Source organism: Bubalus kerabau, chromosome 5, assembly GCF_029407905.1.
Source record: "Bubalus kerabau isolate K-KA32 ecotype Philippines breed swamp buffalo chromosome 5, PCC_UOA_SB_1v2, whole genome shotgun sequence".
Taxonomy (NCBI): Eukaryota; Metazoa; Chordata; class Mammalia; order Artiodactyla; family Bovidae; genus Bubalus; species Bubalus kerabau.
This window is the reverse complement of record NC_073628.1, coordinates 135295272-135310329: the sequence shown is the minus strand read 5'-3', so window position 1 is coordinate 135310329 and position 15058 is coordinate 135295272. Positions and strand designations below refer to the sequence as shown.

Genomic DNA, 15058 nt, shown 5'->3' with positions numbered 1-15058 from the left:
GGCAGCGGGCCAGCCAAGTTCCCCTCATGGGGGGGGAGCGCCTTTCTGGATTGGGTTGTAGCGCGGGGCTGGGGTGGGCCCGGGGGGCGTCCAGGGCCTCTCCCCTGCCCCAGAAGCTGCAGTGTTAACCTGCCCCTGCTCCCGGGCCCCTCCTAGCTGCCACTGTCCCCGAGGCCTGAGACTCTCTTTTCAGCCCGGGGCCCTCCTGAAGGTCTGGTTCTACGCATCAGCACAGTATTCCTGCAGATGGATCTGTGGCCAGGCAGGCCCTCCCTTCAGCCAACCCAGAGCCCAGCGTCCGTTTCCCGGGCCCTGAGCCCCGGGAGCCCCCCCGAGTGACCACCCGCCTCCTTTCCAGAGACCTGAACTACAACCAGCTGCACGAGTTCCCCGTGGCCATCCGGACGCTGGGCCGCCTGCAGGAACTGTAAGCGCCACTGTGGGGTCCGGGGTGTCCTCTGTGTCCGCAGGCCCCCACGCCCTCACCTCCCAAGGTTGTGACCCCCTCCCCCCAGGTCAGGGGTCACAGGCCTCACTGCTCCGCCCGGAGCGTCTCCAGCTGGGCCATCAGGGGAGCTGGGCCCTTCCGGCCTGGGAGAGCGAGGCTGGCCCCGCCTGGAAGGCCTGGGAGCGGGCCTCTTTTGTGCCTTGGGGCCCCTCCTCAGCCCCCACCCCCGGGGGTGACGACGAGCCCTGCTTGTCTTAGTCTCGGATGGGTTGCTCAGCACCTGCTCTGCAGGGCGCCTGCTGGATGCACCCTGGGGTGAGACGGTCGGAGGTGTGCCTGGGCCCCCGAGGACACAGAGCTCAGGGCAGGACAGGGCGGCTCAGGGCCGGCGTGTAGGTCCAGCCCTGGACTGTCCCCTCAGTGACGACGGTCTGGGTGTCCAGCGGGCACTGCCGGCTGACGGGCCTGAGGTCAGCCTTGGAGGCTGCGTGTGGTCAGGGGGCGATCAGGGAGGGAGAACGAAGGCGGAAAGGCTGACGGGAGATGGGCGGGGAGAGGGGCGGCCCGGGGTTGGGGGGCAGCCTCTGTGGGGAGCGGCCACCAGGCAGCGGGCCGGGGTCTGCGTGCGGGCGGTTCAGGCAGCGGAGGTTTGGAGCCAGAGCCCGAGCCCCCAGGCCACGCAGGGTCTGCCCCGCTGCCACCTGCGACCTTGGGTGCCAGGCTCGCGCCACCCTCACCTGGTCCAATGCTGGCAGGGGAGCCAGGCGGTGGGCACGGGGCCGTGGGGGAGGGTCCCAGGGGAACGGCTGCCTGTCCTCAGGGCCCGGAGCCCCAGATGAGGGATACTGCTCTGGGGAGGGCGTGGGGCTCCGGGGTGTGCAGGCCGGGGCACCAGGAGCAGCAGCCCGGGCGTGTATGTGTCTGTCTATCCACGGTGGCCTGAGGACGGGGCTCGGACCTCTGGCCCTCGGGGCTCGGTGCAGCCCTGGACGAGAAGTGGGTGATCAGACATGAGAGGGGCGGACTCCCGCGGGGTCCTGCACGAACTCGGCAGGCAGGCGGGCACTGGTAGGGGGCAGTTTAGTGACTGAGGGTGTCGGGGCAGTTCAGAGAGGACCGTGCGTCCTAGTCCAGTGTTGACTTTGGACGGTTATCCCCGATGCCAGACCTGCCATTCCCAGCTCCCAGAGCCCGGCACTCGGTGGGGGCTCCACCCACCAGTTCTCTTCAGCCATGGGTGTCCACACCCCCCCGGCCCTCCCCTCCGTGGGTCTGCTCCCCAGTTCATGGCCTTGAGACCAAGCCCGCCTCCCTTTGGTGCCCGCATCTCCTCCAGGAGCCCCTGTCTCTTTGTGCTCCCCCACGTGCCCTCCCGGGGACCCTGCAGAGCTCTGCCCTTGGGGGTCCAAGCCTGCTCCTCTCCCCTCTCACCCCCACCCCCAGCCTGCTGGCTCTCCTTCCCAAGGATGGCAGAGCCGGGAGGGGGTCCCCGGGGTCCCCGGCTGCGTCCTTCTGGCCCCAGCCTTCTTGTCTGGCTGCTGGAGGGCGTCCTGGGGTCTCCCTGACGCCTGTGTTGTCCCCCAGGGGTTTCCATAACAACAACATCAGGGCCATCCCAGAGAAGGCCTTCCTGGGGAACCCTCTGCTGCAGACCATGTGAGCCCTTGCTCCTCTTGGGGGCGGGTGTGGTTGGTGCGTGGGATGGGGGGTGCTCCCCATGTGCTGGTCCCAGTCTTGGGGGCGACAGGGTGGGCGGGGGGAGCGGACATGTGCCTCGCCCGCTGGGAGGGCAGCGAAGGTCTTGTCTGTCCTGCAGACACTTCTATGACAACCCGATCCAGTTTGTGGGGCGGTCAGCATTCCAGCACCTGCCTGGGCTGCACACCCTGTGAGTTGGCACCCCCCTCCTCGATCCCCCGGTCGGGATCCTGCTTGTGTGGCCCCGGAGCCTTGGCCTCGACCCCCGGGGACCCCACGTGTGGGTCTTCAGAGAGCCTCTCTCGGGACATTGCGCACATGGCAGCCCGGGACCGCCCCGAGTCTGTGGGGCACAGGCTGCACCTTCACACGCGCCCCCAGCCTCACCCTGGAGGCCGGCGCTGGGCCCCAGGCCCTCTTGCTTGGGCGCAAGCCCAGGGCTCCTCTGGGTTGGGCAACACGCGCCCTGCTGGGCTCCTGTCCCATACGGGCCGTATGGCCCCTGGGCTGGGGTGCACGGTGCGGAGGGTCCCAGCAGTGACCCTCGGGGAGACCTGCTGCCCAGCTCCAGGGAGCAGCCTCTGCAGCCAGAACTTCCCCAGAAGCACGCAGGCCACTGCTCTGAAACGGGGCAGGTCCCACGGGCCTCACCTGGGCCAGGCTGGATGGAGCTGACCTAGCCTCCTGGGCGTCTGCCTCCCCCGGGGCCAGAAGGTCCAGGGTCACTGGTGGGAGGTCAGGGGGCCCCTGGATGCCGACCTCACTCTCTGGCCTCTGATGCTCTGCCCCCAGTTCCCTGAATGGCGCCACGGACATCCAGGAGTTCCCAGACCTCAGAGGTACCACCAGCTTGGAGAGCCTGTGAGTGGATGCCCCCCACCACACCCTCAGCCCCCAGATCCCCCAGACTAGGCTCCCCGAGGTCTGGCCGTCTGCTCCAGCCTGGCCAGGGGCCCACAGCACTTCTGCTAGGGGCAGGGCAGGCAGTTTGCGGGGAGGGGGCCACTCCCATCCTGGGGTTTCTCAGAGTCCCTAACCCACGGAGGAGCGCAGAGGACCTGTGAGGGGCGGAGGGCTGTGATGCCCACCTCCTTGGCCCCCTGGCTCCCACCTAAGGTCCTGTGGTGTTGGGGTGCGGGGGGTCCTCAGAGCTTAGCGGGCCCCCCGCTCACTGTGAGAGAGGGGCCAAGCAGTCAGGGGACCCCAGAGCTGGAAGCTCCCCTGAGGGACGGCATGCTCCCCGAGGATGCCCTTGGCTCAGGTCTTCTCGGGACAGTGGTGCCCAGCCTGCCCGCCCCCACCCTACTCCCCGGGTCTCCCCACCGGCTCTCTGGGCACAGGGGCATGGGCGCGGGGCTGGGGTCCCCAGCCCCACATGGGCCGGGTTTCCGTGCACACCTGTCCGTGGCCCCACGCGGGCTGCAGAGTCCAGCCCCTGTGTGGTGGGGACATGGGGAGCCTTGGGGGGCGTGGTGGGGGTGTGACTGCAGGACGGCCCCCTCCCCCCGAGGTGCCCCCGCCCTGGGCCCCAACTCCTGCCGGCGCCGGGCTCCAGACAGCAGCGGGCCAAGCGGAGGCGGCTCGGTGCAGGCCTGTCATCCTCGCAGGACGCTGACCCATGCGGGGCTCCAGCGGCTGCCCCCGGGGATGTGCCAGCAGCTGCCCAGGCTCCGTGTCCTGTGAGTGCCTCCCTGCCCTCCCCGCGGCCGTGGCCGGCCCGGCCCCTCCGGCCTCCGCCCCTGGGGCACTCTCTGCTCTTCTTGGTGGGTGGGGGAGCTCTGGCTGAGAGAGCTGCCCAGGAGTGACCGGGCCGCCTCTCCCAGTTCCGGGAGAAGCCCAGGTGATCATAGTCAGACCAGGTCTGAGGCCAGCTCCGCCACTTCCTGCCAGGCAAGGCCCGGCTCTCCCTTCAGTGGTCCTGATCTCATGCTTGTCATCTGGGGACGTTTCGGAGGGTGGGAGGCACCCGGCAGGTCCCTCTGGAGTGGTTCTAGTAAGTTTCCCGAGTCCATGAAGGAAAATGCGCCCTTCCAGGACCTCAGAGGTGCTTCAGCGTCCAGTCACGGGTGGGGGGTCCCGCTGGGCCTGGGTGCTCACCGCCGCCCTCGGCTCAAGACGGGGTCCAGCCTGCCACCAACAGGCGGTGCGTCCTTGGGGGTCCTGTCCCCTCCTGTGCCTCAGCGGGATGAGGGGTTGCCAAGGGATCCCCAAGGGCGTCAGCTCCACGCCTGAGCCTCGGCCAGCTGGCGCGGCAGCACGCGGGCCTTGCCGGCTGCCTCAGCACCCCCTCAGCTCCTGCGCCCCAACCCTGGGCCCTGGCAGCGTCCCCCAGGCCTCCTGTGGATGCAGCGGCCCTCGCCGCCCCTACAATGTGGAGGGGAGTCCCGAGGACCCGGGCAGGGTGAGGAGCCTGCCCAGCCATGTCCCTGGCGGCCGGCTCCCCTCACCGTCCCCGCCTGTCCCCAGGGAGCTGTCTCACAACTGGATTGAGGGGCTGCCCAGCCTGCGTGGGTGTCAGAAGCTGGAGGAGATGTGAGTGTGAGGCAGGGCCCGAGGGCGGGGCTGGCAGGCACGCGGACCTTCCGCACCCAGCTGGGGACTCGGCGGGGCCGGGACAGGCAGAACTTGCGGGTAATAGCCCCGGAGCTGGTGCCGAAACGTGTCTCAGGCCACTCGGGGCTCGAGCGGAACAAAGTGAGGTGGTGATTAGGGCTGGACAGGGAGCGGCTGCGGGCCGGCAGGGGCCCTGGCTCTCGTTTTCCACAAACGCGCACTCACACGTGCACACACACACACGCACACACGCGCACACTTGTGTCCAGGAGGGAACCTGCGCTGCAGGGTCCACGAGGACAGAACCCTGTCACAGGCTCTCCGAGCTCCTGTTTCCCCAGCGCGGGGCCTGCAGACTGCTGTCTCTGCACCCTGGGGCCAGGCAGGGTGGGTCCTGCTGTCCCGAGGCCCAGGGCCCACCTCTCACTCAGACACCGGTCCGCTGGGCTCTGCTGCTGGAAGAGGGTCTGGAGGGCCCTCAGGGTGAAGTTAGTAAGGCTGGGAGCCAGGCCCCGGGGAACCCTGGAAACTCACTCCCCTGGAGCCACAGGGATGGTCTGTAGTTTAGTCTTCTGACCGACTCTTACCCAAGGCAGCCGGGGGCCCCCGTGCTCCCTTAATTCTGGTGACTTCTGCCAGCTGGGTCCTTCTGTTCTCCCAGTGTGCGGGGTGGGGGCAGGAAGCCCTCGGCCCTGGGCTCAGCAGGCCTCTTGCTGCCCTAGCGGCCTCCAGCACAACCGCATCTGGGAAGTCAGAGCCGACACCTTCCGTGAGCTCACCTTCCTGCGATCCCTGTAAGTAGGGGGCCCGCCTCCCCGCAACCCCTGTGAGTAGGGGGCCCGCCTCCCCGCTACCCCTGTGACTAGGGGGCCCGCCTCCCCACGACCCCTGTGAATAGGGGGCCTGCCTCCCTGCGACCCCTGTGAGTAGGGTGCCTGCCTCCCCGCGACCCCTGTGAGTAGGGTGCCCGCCTCCCTGTGATCGCTCTGAGTAGGGCACTCCCTGCACCCCCGCACCCCGTGAGCACCCCAGGGCCTCCATGCACCCCCGCATCCCGTGAGCACCCAGCACACCCGCACCCCAGGGCAAGAACGACGGGTCCTCTGTGTGTGTGCCCCCTCTCATCACGTCTTCTTTCCCACAGGGACCTGAGCTGGAACGCCATCCGATCCATCCACCCTGAGGCCTTCTCGACCCTGCGCTCCCTGGTCAAGTTGTGAGTGCGGCTCTCCTCCTGGGTGCCGCCCGCGGTGGGGAGGGCCCAGCCCAGGGGAGTCGCTGTGGGTATGGGACACACACTGGGGGACCCAGCTCTGGCATAAGGAGCCCCCCTCTGTGAGCCCTGCAGGTCACACTCTGCCTCGGGCCCCAGGCTGGGAGGGGGGCAGAACGTGGGGGTTAGGGCCGCAGAGTGGGGGTCCCCCAAAGCACCAGGATGTGCGTCAGCGCAGGAGGGGTCCTGGGGGCCGCCACGCACAGCGGTGCTGGTTCTCCACTGTGTTCTCAGGCATGTCCGCCAGCGACCCAGCAGCCCTGCCCCTTACCGCATAGGTGTGCCCAGGTGGGGGCCCTCCCTCATGGGGCCGGGATTCAGGGTCCCCAGCGCTCATGGCCCCGCGCTTTGGGCCCCAGGCCACTCTCCCAACCTGCTTCCTGCCTGTCTGTTCAGCAGCCCCCGGTCAGTGGGGGGATGGTATCTGCACCCGCCTGGTCAGTGCAGGGGTGGTATCTTCATCCCCCCAGTCGATGGCAGGTGATATCTTCATCCCCCTGGTCAGTGGGGGCGGCATCTTCATCTGAAAGATGAGGCTGCTGGGGCTCAGGCAGATGTGACACTCTGGCTTCACGGGCAGCCAGTGACGGGCTGGCTTTCCTGCTGGCCAGCCCAGGCCAGTCTCCACACCGCGTGGCCTGTGGTCACGCTGTCTGGTGTGGACGTCTGGCTTCCTCTGATGTTTCTCTGGGGGAGCTGTGGGCATCCTCACCTCTGGCTCCAAGCTGACTCTGAAACAGAGTGGGTGGCTGAACTCCTGTGTGTGGCCAGTCAGTCTGTCCTGTTCCCAGCTCTGGCCCCTGGGTCCTCGGGGTGCAGGGGGCGGGGGCCAGCACAGCAGGGGGGCCCCCTCGGGGAGCGGTCGGGGCTCCGATGGGACGGGGTGGGCCCTGCAGGGGTGCTGCCCGGGGGGGATGGCGGGGCACCCCTCCAGCAGCCCCACAGGTAGGCGGCCCCAGGCCAGCGCCCCTGCCGCCCCGCTGCCTCTGCCCGGCGTCCATGGCCTCTCTGCCTGGGCACCTGGCCATGCCACAGCACAGCCCGCCCCAGCCTCCCGCTGACCGGAAACTGGTCACGTCCGCTGTCCAGGGACCTGACGGACAACCAGCTGACCATGCTGCCCCTGGCCGGGCTGGGGGGCCTGGTGCACCTGAAGCTCCGAGGGAACCGTGCCCTGTCCCAGGCTTTCCCCAAGGACAGCTTCCCCAGGCTGAGGTGAGGCTGCCCGGCCCCAGGGCGGGGGCACCCCAGGCCTCGCCCCAGGAGCAGCCTGCAGGCCCCAAGTCTGGCCCAGACCAAGCCCCTGGGTAGCGTCCCCACCCCAACCCCAGCCCTGGGGGACCCTGGCGAGGACAGATGTAAGATGAGGGGAAGGCGCCCTGCCTGGTTGGGTCATGTCGGGGCCTGGAGATGAGGGGAAGGGGGTGGGAGGGGCAGCCGGGCCACGGGAAGGAGCCAGGAGGCTGCCCGCGGGGCCTGGCAGGTGGAGGGCGGGCGGAGTCCTGATCTGGTTCAGGTGGCTGTCTCCCCGCCCCAGGACCCTGGAGGTGCCCTACGCCTACCAGTGCTGCGCCTACAGCGGCTGCCCCGGCTTCCTCACGGCCTCGGGGCCGCGGGGGCCCCAGCACCCTCCCCCCGACACCCAGGACCCTCCCAGGCGGACACTGGCCGACCGGGCCGAGAGCCGCTGTGAGTGACCCACCTGGGGACGCAGGCGGCGGGGAGGAGGCCCGGGAGGGGGCGGGTGGGCCCACGGGGAGCGGCAGGGCTGCAGGGCTTGGGGTTGGGGGAAACCACCTCTGTCCGGGCCTGTCTCCAAGGCCTGGGGAGGGGTCCGTGAGCCCTCTGCAGCCCCGGGTGCTCAGGGCCACGCCCGTCACAGCCCTGCCTGTCCACACACCCTGTGGGCCACAGCGCCCCCACGGCGCCCCACTCCCACTTCGCAGGGCGTTCTTAGAGCAGGCAGCCCTTTTCCATCAGCTACAGCCAAGCGCGGTTCCGTTAATTCAATTAAGCCTGCTTCCAGAGAAAAGTCTCATGCCATTCCCAGAGCCATACACCGCCCCCGGCAAGTCTCCCCAGCGACTTCGGAGGCCCTGGTGCTCTGGCCTCGCAGGAGTGGCCCCTCACCCTGACAGGACGGCCTGCGAGCGGGCTCTCGGATGATGGGCAGAGAGAAGGGCCTCCCTGGCTAGCAGCCTGATGCAGAGCACAGGTGGAACCCGGCGGGGGGTGGGCGGGGGGGCGGGCAGGGCTGGGTTCCCTCCTCACAGTATGTCAGTGCAGAAGTGAAGCAGAAGAGTCAGGTCTAACTGTGGCTGAGGCTCAGTGGTTAAGGACTTGCCTGCAATGCAGGAGACATGGGCTCGATCCCTGGAGAGGGAAATGACAACCCCCTCTGGTATTCTTGCCTGGAAAATCCCACGGACAGAGGAGCCTGGAGGGCTACAGTCCATAGGGTCACAAAGCGTCGAACGCGACTGAGCGGCTAAACCACCACCACTGTGGGAGAATGTTCAGGACAGTGTAGACAGAGCCGGGCAGGACAGTGTAGACAGAGCCGGGTTCTAACTGGATGAGACGGTTCACAGGCTGGGCCACTGCAGGCCTGTCGGAGCCTCTGTTTCTCATCCTTAAAGAGGGAGCAGTGTTCACACCCCACAGACTGGGGAGACTGCAGATGCGCCCAGGGTCCTGCTTTGAGGTGAACATGCAGGCGTGAACATGCAGGCATGTAACCGGGAGCCCCAAAGGCCAGCATGGGCGGTGGCGGGTGCAGAGCCTCCCGGGCGAGTGTACGGCCGGCGTTGGCCCAGCAGATGCATCCCAAGGGCAGTGTGGCATCTGCCGTCTTCCCACAGGGGTCCTGCCTTCCTCGAGGTGGAACTTTCCACCAGGTTGAAGTCTTAGAAAACCACAGGCATCGGGATGGTAGGGGGAGCTGGGCAGGGTCCCCTTCCCGAGGGTCCACAGAGCCCAGAAGGGGCCGCAGCCACAGGAGCTTTACTAGCGCCTCGGTCAGTAGCTTTACTGTGACCTCCAACCTTGGCCGGAGCCCTCCGGCTTCCCCTGCGCTTCCTTTAGGCATCCCCAAGCTCCTTTGCAGAGTGGGAAAGGTGGCGAGGGGTGGACCGCCAGGCCGTGGGCACTTCCCGGCCTCCGGCCTCCCGGGACGACTCCAACCTGCAGCAGGAGTGAGGCTCCACGCAGGATGCCAGCCCTGAGCCAGAGGCGGGGACTGATACGGCCCAGCCGCCTGCCTGGCCTGGCCCAGACCCGAGGGAGCGGCCATCCGGCTCCCTTACCTCACCCAGCCCAACTCCAGAAACCAGATTCTTGTTCTTAAGACAAAGTCTTTCAGGAGTTCCCTCGAGGTCCCATGATCAGGACTCTGAGCTCTCACAGCCAGGGACCCGGGTTCAATCCCTGGTCAGGAAACTAAGATCTCACAAGCCACACGGCCAGGAAAACAAAAAAACCTCTTCCAGTGATGAATTATCACTTTAAAACAGGATTTCGCCTTTATAAACTATAAAATGGTTTACAGCATTTATTTATCACTTCAGTATTCTTATAGAGTTTGTGGCCCCTGAGATATCCACCCCCTAGGACACTGCAGGCCCTGGTTTAAGAGACAGTGCAAGAGTGAGCAGGGGAAATAATCCAACATGTTTCGGAGTCTCTTCAACAAGGGATTTGGCTTTCTGACCCTGTTTTCTCAGACTAGCAAAATCGCAGAGCCTAGACTTAGAATTGAGGGGCCACAAGCATTATCTAGCCCGTCAGCTAGCTACGTAGGGAGGCGCCCCTTCTCACAAAGCTTTCTGCTCCAGTCTCCTCGGTTGCTGCTCCCCCCACCTCCTGCACCTATAAAGCCCCCCGACTGTCCCCCAAACCAGCCCCTGGTGGAGAAGTCCAGCGTCTGGGCTCTGGGACCCAGTGAGGCTGGCTTTGAACTTGGCCCTGTCCCGCCCTGGCCATGAGACCAGGGCAGCGTCCTCACCTCACCTGTGCAGCAGCGCCGGAGGGCTCCTGGCCCCCACGGCTGCAAGGATGTGGACTCAGCGGGCGTGGGCCTGGAGGACGAGAGCTGGCCTGTGGTCCCAGCTGCCCAGCGAGGGCATGGAGCCACGACTGCCCGAGAGCAGGGCTGTCCTGTCCACGCCCCCCAGAGTGTGCCCAGCCCCGGCTCATGCGGGCACTGCCTCCTCACGAGACTCTGATCCAGGGGCTTGTCCATCGGGACCGTGGTTCTCCTCCTGTGATTCATCCGCTGATGCTGGTTTTGCCGTTGGGGGCTGTCAGCCAGTAGGGTGGCGTGGTTCCCTCAGGCTGTACACGTTGAGGCCAGCGTTCCTCCCCTTGCCCTGCCCTTCCCGAGTGCTCCTCCCAGCTGACTGGACCTGGTCCACATCCTGCAGCACATCCGGCTTGCTGCTCTGTCCCGCTCTGTGTGCGGTGCTTCCAGCTGGATGTGGAGTCCTGGCCAGCGTGCAGAGCCCCCAGAGTTAGGGCAGCCTCCTCAGACTCTGCCCAGCTGCAGGGGTGCGGGTGCTCCCTGAGTCAGAGGAGGAGCAGGTCTCGGGCGTGGAGGACCACAGGCGGAGGAGACATGGGCGGACAGCATTTCCCTGGGGCCACCAGGGTGGGCAGCGGACGTCTCCGGGGTGGACGTCTGGGGAAAGGGCGGGCTTGACCCACGCCGAGAGCAGGTCTGAGCTCCTGTCTGCTCTCCTCAGATGATCTGGACCCGGAAGAGCTCCAGCTGGAGATGGAGGAGCCCAGGCCCCAGCCCGCAGTCCAGTGCAGCCCTGCTCCAGGTGAGAGGGCACCTCTGGTGGGGAGGGCAGGCACTGGGGAAGGGCTGCTTCAGAAAGTGAGGTCCCGCTGCTCAAAAGTCAGTACTCGAGGGGCAAGGCTGGGGGAAAGGAAAGTTTATTTTGGAGGTTGGCAACCAGGGTGGTTGGGCGACGGCAGACTCGTGTCCAAAGCCTGACCTCCCCCGGACGTCGACCTGCAGGCAAGAGCTTCTGTGGGCGGAGGGAGGGGTCTCCCTGAAGCAGCACCGTCAGCTCTGCCCGTCATCTGGAAATTGGTCATCGGTGGTCTGACCAGCATCACTGTCATTGTTTTAAGTGCAGTTAATCTTCAGCTCCTTGGTTTGTTCCCATTTCCTTGAGGCCAGTCCTCAGAGTCGTGGCGGCTTCTTATGTCTTGGCTACGTTTCACCTGGCAGGGCTTTCAGTATCTGTAAGACAGGGCGCAGGGTACGGCTCAGAGTGTCATCTATAGCCTTTGAGAAGGAAGGTCTTTGGCTTTGTTTAATGACTAAACTGTTATTACTTGTCCTACTTCCTTTGCATCTCCATCTTTCAGTTCTTTGGTCAAAACAGACGGGACGGTCCGGGGGCGGGGAGGACCGCAGGCCCCGCCCCTTGGGGGCCCCGCCCCTTGGGGGCCCCGCCCCTTGGGGGCCCCGCCCCTTGGGGGCCCCGCCCCTTGGGGGCCCCGCCCCTTGGGGGCCCCGCCCCTTGGGGGCCCCGCCCCTTGGGGGCCCCGCCTCCGCGAGTGCAGCCTCCCCTGGTGACTGCTGGGAGGGGCGGGCTGTCGCCCCTTCCGTGCTGCTGTCCAGGAGTCAGAGTGACTTCTCCAGAGCACCCCTCGGAAGTGCCACCGCCAGGAGGAGACGGTTCTCAGTGGGCGCCCTGCGCTCAGGGAGGGCTGAGGGGCCGCTGGCCCGTCTGAACCCTGCCCGCCCCCTCCCCGCTCCCTCCCAGGAGCGCACGGGATAGAGCGCTCTGGGCCATAGAATTCCAGGTGTCCCCGGGGGCTCCTTCCAGCAGCGTCCATTCCTGACGGCTTCAGTCTCCCCAAGATGTCAGGGAACAAAGCTCCCCGCTGGTGCGGCCCAGGCCGCCTGGGGACGAGCTCGCGGGAGCAGGCGGTGGACGGGGTCCCCACCCGCCCGGCAGCCGCGCCCCCTCGTGCCCGCGGCGGGAAGCGCACCCGGAGGGGCTGGTCGGGTTCACGCGGACGGTCCGCCCCTGAAACCCGCGGTGATGTGCTCGCCAAGGAGCGTGAGGACAGGCTCCGTCTTGCTCGCTTTCCCAGTAGCCGGTGCCGACGGCCCGAGGAGATCTGGTGCCCTACGTCCCGCACAGGCACCCGCACATGTTTGAGGAGCATAACGACCCGGGAAAGCGCGCACGATAATACTCCAGCAAAAAGGGAATAAGAAGCTATATGCAGTAAAGTCCCAATAAATTAAAGATCTATATGTATATGTATGTATTAAACTGATAGAAAACCTAGCAAAATAAGGAGCTTCTCTGAGGGGCTTCTCTCATGAGCAGTTTCAGTTTTTCCATGTTCTGTGTTCCGATTTTTCTACAATTACTATTATTTGATAATCAGAAAAAAGTGTTTAAAAAGTAGCTGGCACAGAAGCCTCCCAAAGCCCCAGGCCGCCTGGCAGCTCATTGAACAGGAGTCCAAGGTCAAAACAGTGAAGAATCAAAGCGACAGGGTGGTTTGATGATGGCCCCAAGAGAAAGAGGGACAAGGCCAGGCCTCCCTGCCCAGGGCAGGACCCGGCAGGCAGACCCCAGGGCTACCAGTCCTCCCGTGCTTTGCCCCCAGCACCAACCGACTCCAGGGCACTGAGTGTGGCCATGGAGCCTCCTCCCTCTGGGGTGGCACCGTCCTGAGAAGCAGAGCCGGCCACCTCTCTCCCTCTGCGGTCGGCCTGGCCTGCCCCACAGCGGTGCCCCGGCCACTCCGCCAGGCCGGCCTGTCCCGCCCTTGTTTCTGGACACTGCTCCGCAGGGAGGGCCTCCCTGCGCCGCCTCGGTGTGTGTGTGTCTCCCACGTCTGCTCCTGGGGTCCTGGGCCCGTGTCCACCCCCAGCCACAGGGGGAAGGCCCTCTGGGTGTCCGCTCTGCCCCCACCCGCCGGATCCCAAGCCCAAGCCATGGGCAGAGGGCAGAGCTGTGCGGCCCGGCCTGCCTAGCGTCTGCCTCTCTCCCGCAGGCCCCTTCCAGCCCTGCGAGCACCTCTTCGAGAGCTGGGGCGTCCGCCTGGCCGTGTGGGCCGTCGTGCTGCTGGCCCTGCTCTGCAACGCGCTGGTGCTGCTGAGCCTCTCCGTGGCCGGGCCCGGCCCGCTGCCCCCGGCCAAGTTCGTGGTGGGGGCCCTTGCAGGTGCCAACGCCCTGACCGGCCTCTCCTGCGGCCTTCTCGCCTCCGTCGATGCGCTGACCTTCGGCCAGTTTGCCGAGTTCGGCGCGCGCTGGGAGGCAGGCCCGGGCTGCCGGGCGGCGGGCTTCCTGGCCGTGCTGGGCTCCGAGGCATCCGTGCTGCTGCTGAGCCTGGGTGCGGCGCACTGCAGCGTGGCCGCGGCCTGCGTGCGGGCCCGTGGGAAGGTGCCGGCCGCGGGCAGCGTGCGCGTGGGGGCTCTGGGCTGCCTGGCGCTGGCGGGGCTGCTGGCCGCCCTGCCGCTGGCCTCGGTGGGCGAGTATGGCGCCTCCCCGCTCTGCCTGCCCCATGCCCCGCCCACCGGCCGGCCTGCCGCCCTGGGCTTCGCCGTGGCGCTGGTGCTGCTGCATGCCGCCTGCCTCCTGGCGGCAGCCCTGGCCTGCATCCAGCTCTCCTGCGGCCTGCCCGCGGCCGGGCTGGAGGCCTCCTGGGACTGTGCGGCCGTGCGCCACGTGGCCTGGCTCACCTTCGCTGACGGGCTGCTCTACTGCCCCGTGGCCTTCCTGAGCCTGGCGTCCGTGCTGGGCCTCCTGCCGGTCACCCCCGAGGCCGTCAAGGCCGTCCTGCTGCTGGTGCTGCCGCTGCCCGCCTGCCTCAACCCCCTGCTCTACCTGCTCTTCAGCCCCCACTCCAGGGAGGACCTGCGGCGCCTCCGGCCCTGCTGGGGGAGCCCGCGGGAGCCGAGCTCCTGCGACTCCACGCAGGCCCTGGTGGCCTTCCCCGACGTGGAGATCACTGCCGAGGCCTCCGGGACCCATGGCCTCCCTTCAGGGGCCCTCGTCCCCCGCCAGCAGCCTGGGGCCCTCAAGCTGGAAGGCGGCCATGTTGCAGAGCCGGAGGGAACCCGGTTTGGGCAGCAGCCGCCCTCCAGGGATGGTGGACGGGCACAGGGGACCCCAGAGGCCTCGCCAGCAGGCCGGGGCCGGGCGGGCGGCGGGGGCTTCCAGTCGTCCGGCTTGGCCTCAGGTGTCTGAATGTCCTCCCCCCTCCCCCTCCATGGATGATGTTGCTGCCTGTAAAATAAATCAGGACGACCCAGAGTGACCCACGCAGACGACCCAGCCCTGACCCTGCGTGTCGCCTCCCTCCCAGGCCGCTGCCTGTCGGTTCTTGGCCAGGTCTCCCCTCAGTCCTGCTCTGGCCTCTTCTCTGTGGCATTTGAGGAGGCTGAGGTCTGGACATTTCTCACTTTAGGGAAAGGAGGGGAGCAGAAGACTGTACCCGGGGGCGGGGGGGGTGGCCCACGTGGCCCAGGAGCAGGCGCGGCGGCCGGGGGCCCAGGGAAAGGCGGGGTGGGCGCAGGGAAAGGCCGGGATGGGGGGGCGCAGAGGAAGGCTGGAGGGGGGCAGGGAAAGGCCGGGGTCGGGGACTCAGAGGAAGGCTGGGGAGGGGTGCCAGGGACTGCCCCATGCTCTGCACCCCACGGGCCCTGAACGCACCCCTCACAAGACTTCTGTGAGAATTGGTTTTGGAAAATAGGACTTGGTGCCCCTTTCTCAAAGACGTGGGGAGCAAGTCCATGTGGTGAAGAGGCAGGAGAACCTGCTTTAACCCAGGTCCCCCAGTTCTTGAGCAGTAGGTTTGGGGTAGTTTGTACGGTTTCCATCGAGTAGCTATTAGCACCTCACAGACGAGCCCCCGCCCCTCCTAGGGGCCCCCTTCTGCACCCCTGCTGATACCACAAGAGGCCCGCCGTCCTGGGAGCTGGGGTTCAACCATGTTACCCCCCCGAGAACACTGTGGAGCGGGTTGCCCCATGGTCCGTGGGGGGACGGTGAATGGCTCGCAGGCACCAGAGAAACTTCTGCCCTCGGAAGACAAGGGGTTCCCAGCTT

The 15058-nt window shown here is 66.8% G+C and overlaps 1 protein-coding gene across 1 annotated transcript in view; it reads left to right on the top strand.

Annotated features, from left to right (window-relative positions):
- The window catches only part of LGR6 (leucine rich repeat containing G protein-coupled receptor 6), an 86900-nt gene extending 72661 nt beyond the window's left edge, over positions 1-14239 (top strand). Inside the window, exons 7-19 of the mRNA XM_055583825.1 lie at positions 359-427; positions 2033-2104; positions 2265-2336; positions 2939-3007; positions 3754-3825; positions 4613-4678; positions 5422-5493; positions 5844-5915; positions 7062-7187; positions 7510-7661; positions 9957-10145; positions 10712-10792; positions 13002-14239. Coding sequence (XP_055439800.1) covers positions 359-427; positions 2033-2104; positions 2265-2336; positions 2939-3007; positions 3754-3825; positions 4613-4678; positions 5422-5493; positions 5844-5915; positions 7062-7187; positions 7510-7661; positions 9957-10145; positions 10712-10792; positions 13002-14197 — 2308 coding nt within the window. The 3' untranslated portion in view covers positions 14198-14239. The remainder of the gene's footprint in view (positions 1-358; positions 428-2032; positions 2105-2264; positions 2337-2938; positions 3008-3753; positions 3826-4612; positions 4679-5421; positions 5494-5843; positions 5916-7061; positions 7188-7509; positions 7662-9956; positions 10146-10711; positions 10793-13001) is intronic.
- Positions 14240-15058: the final 819 nt, after the last annotated feature.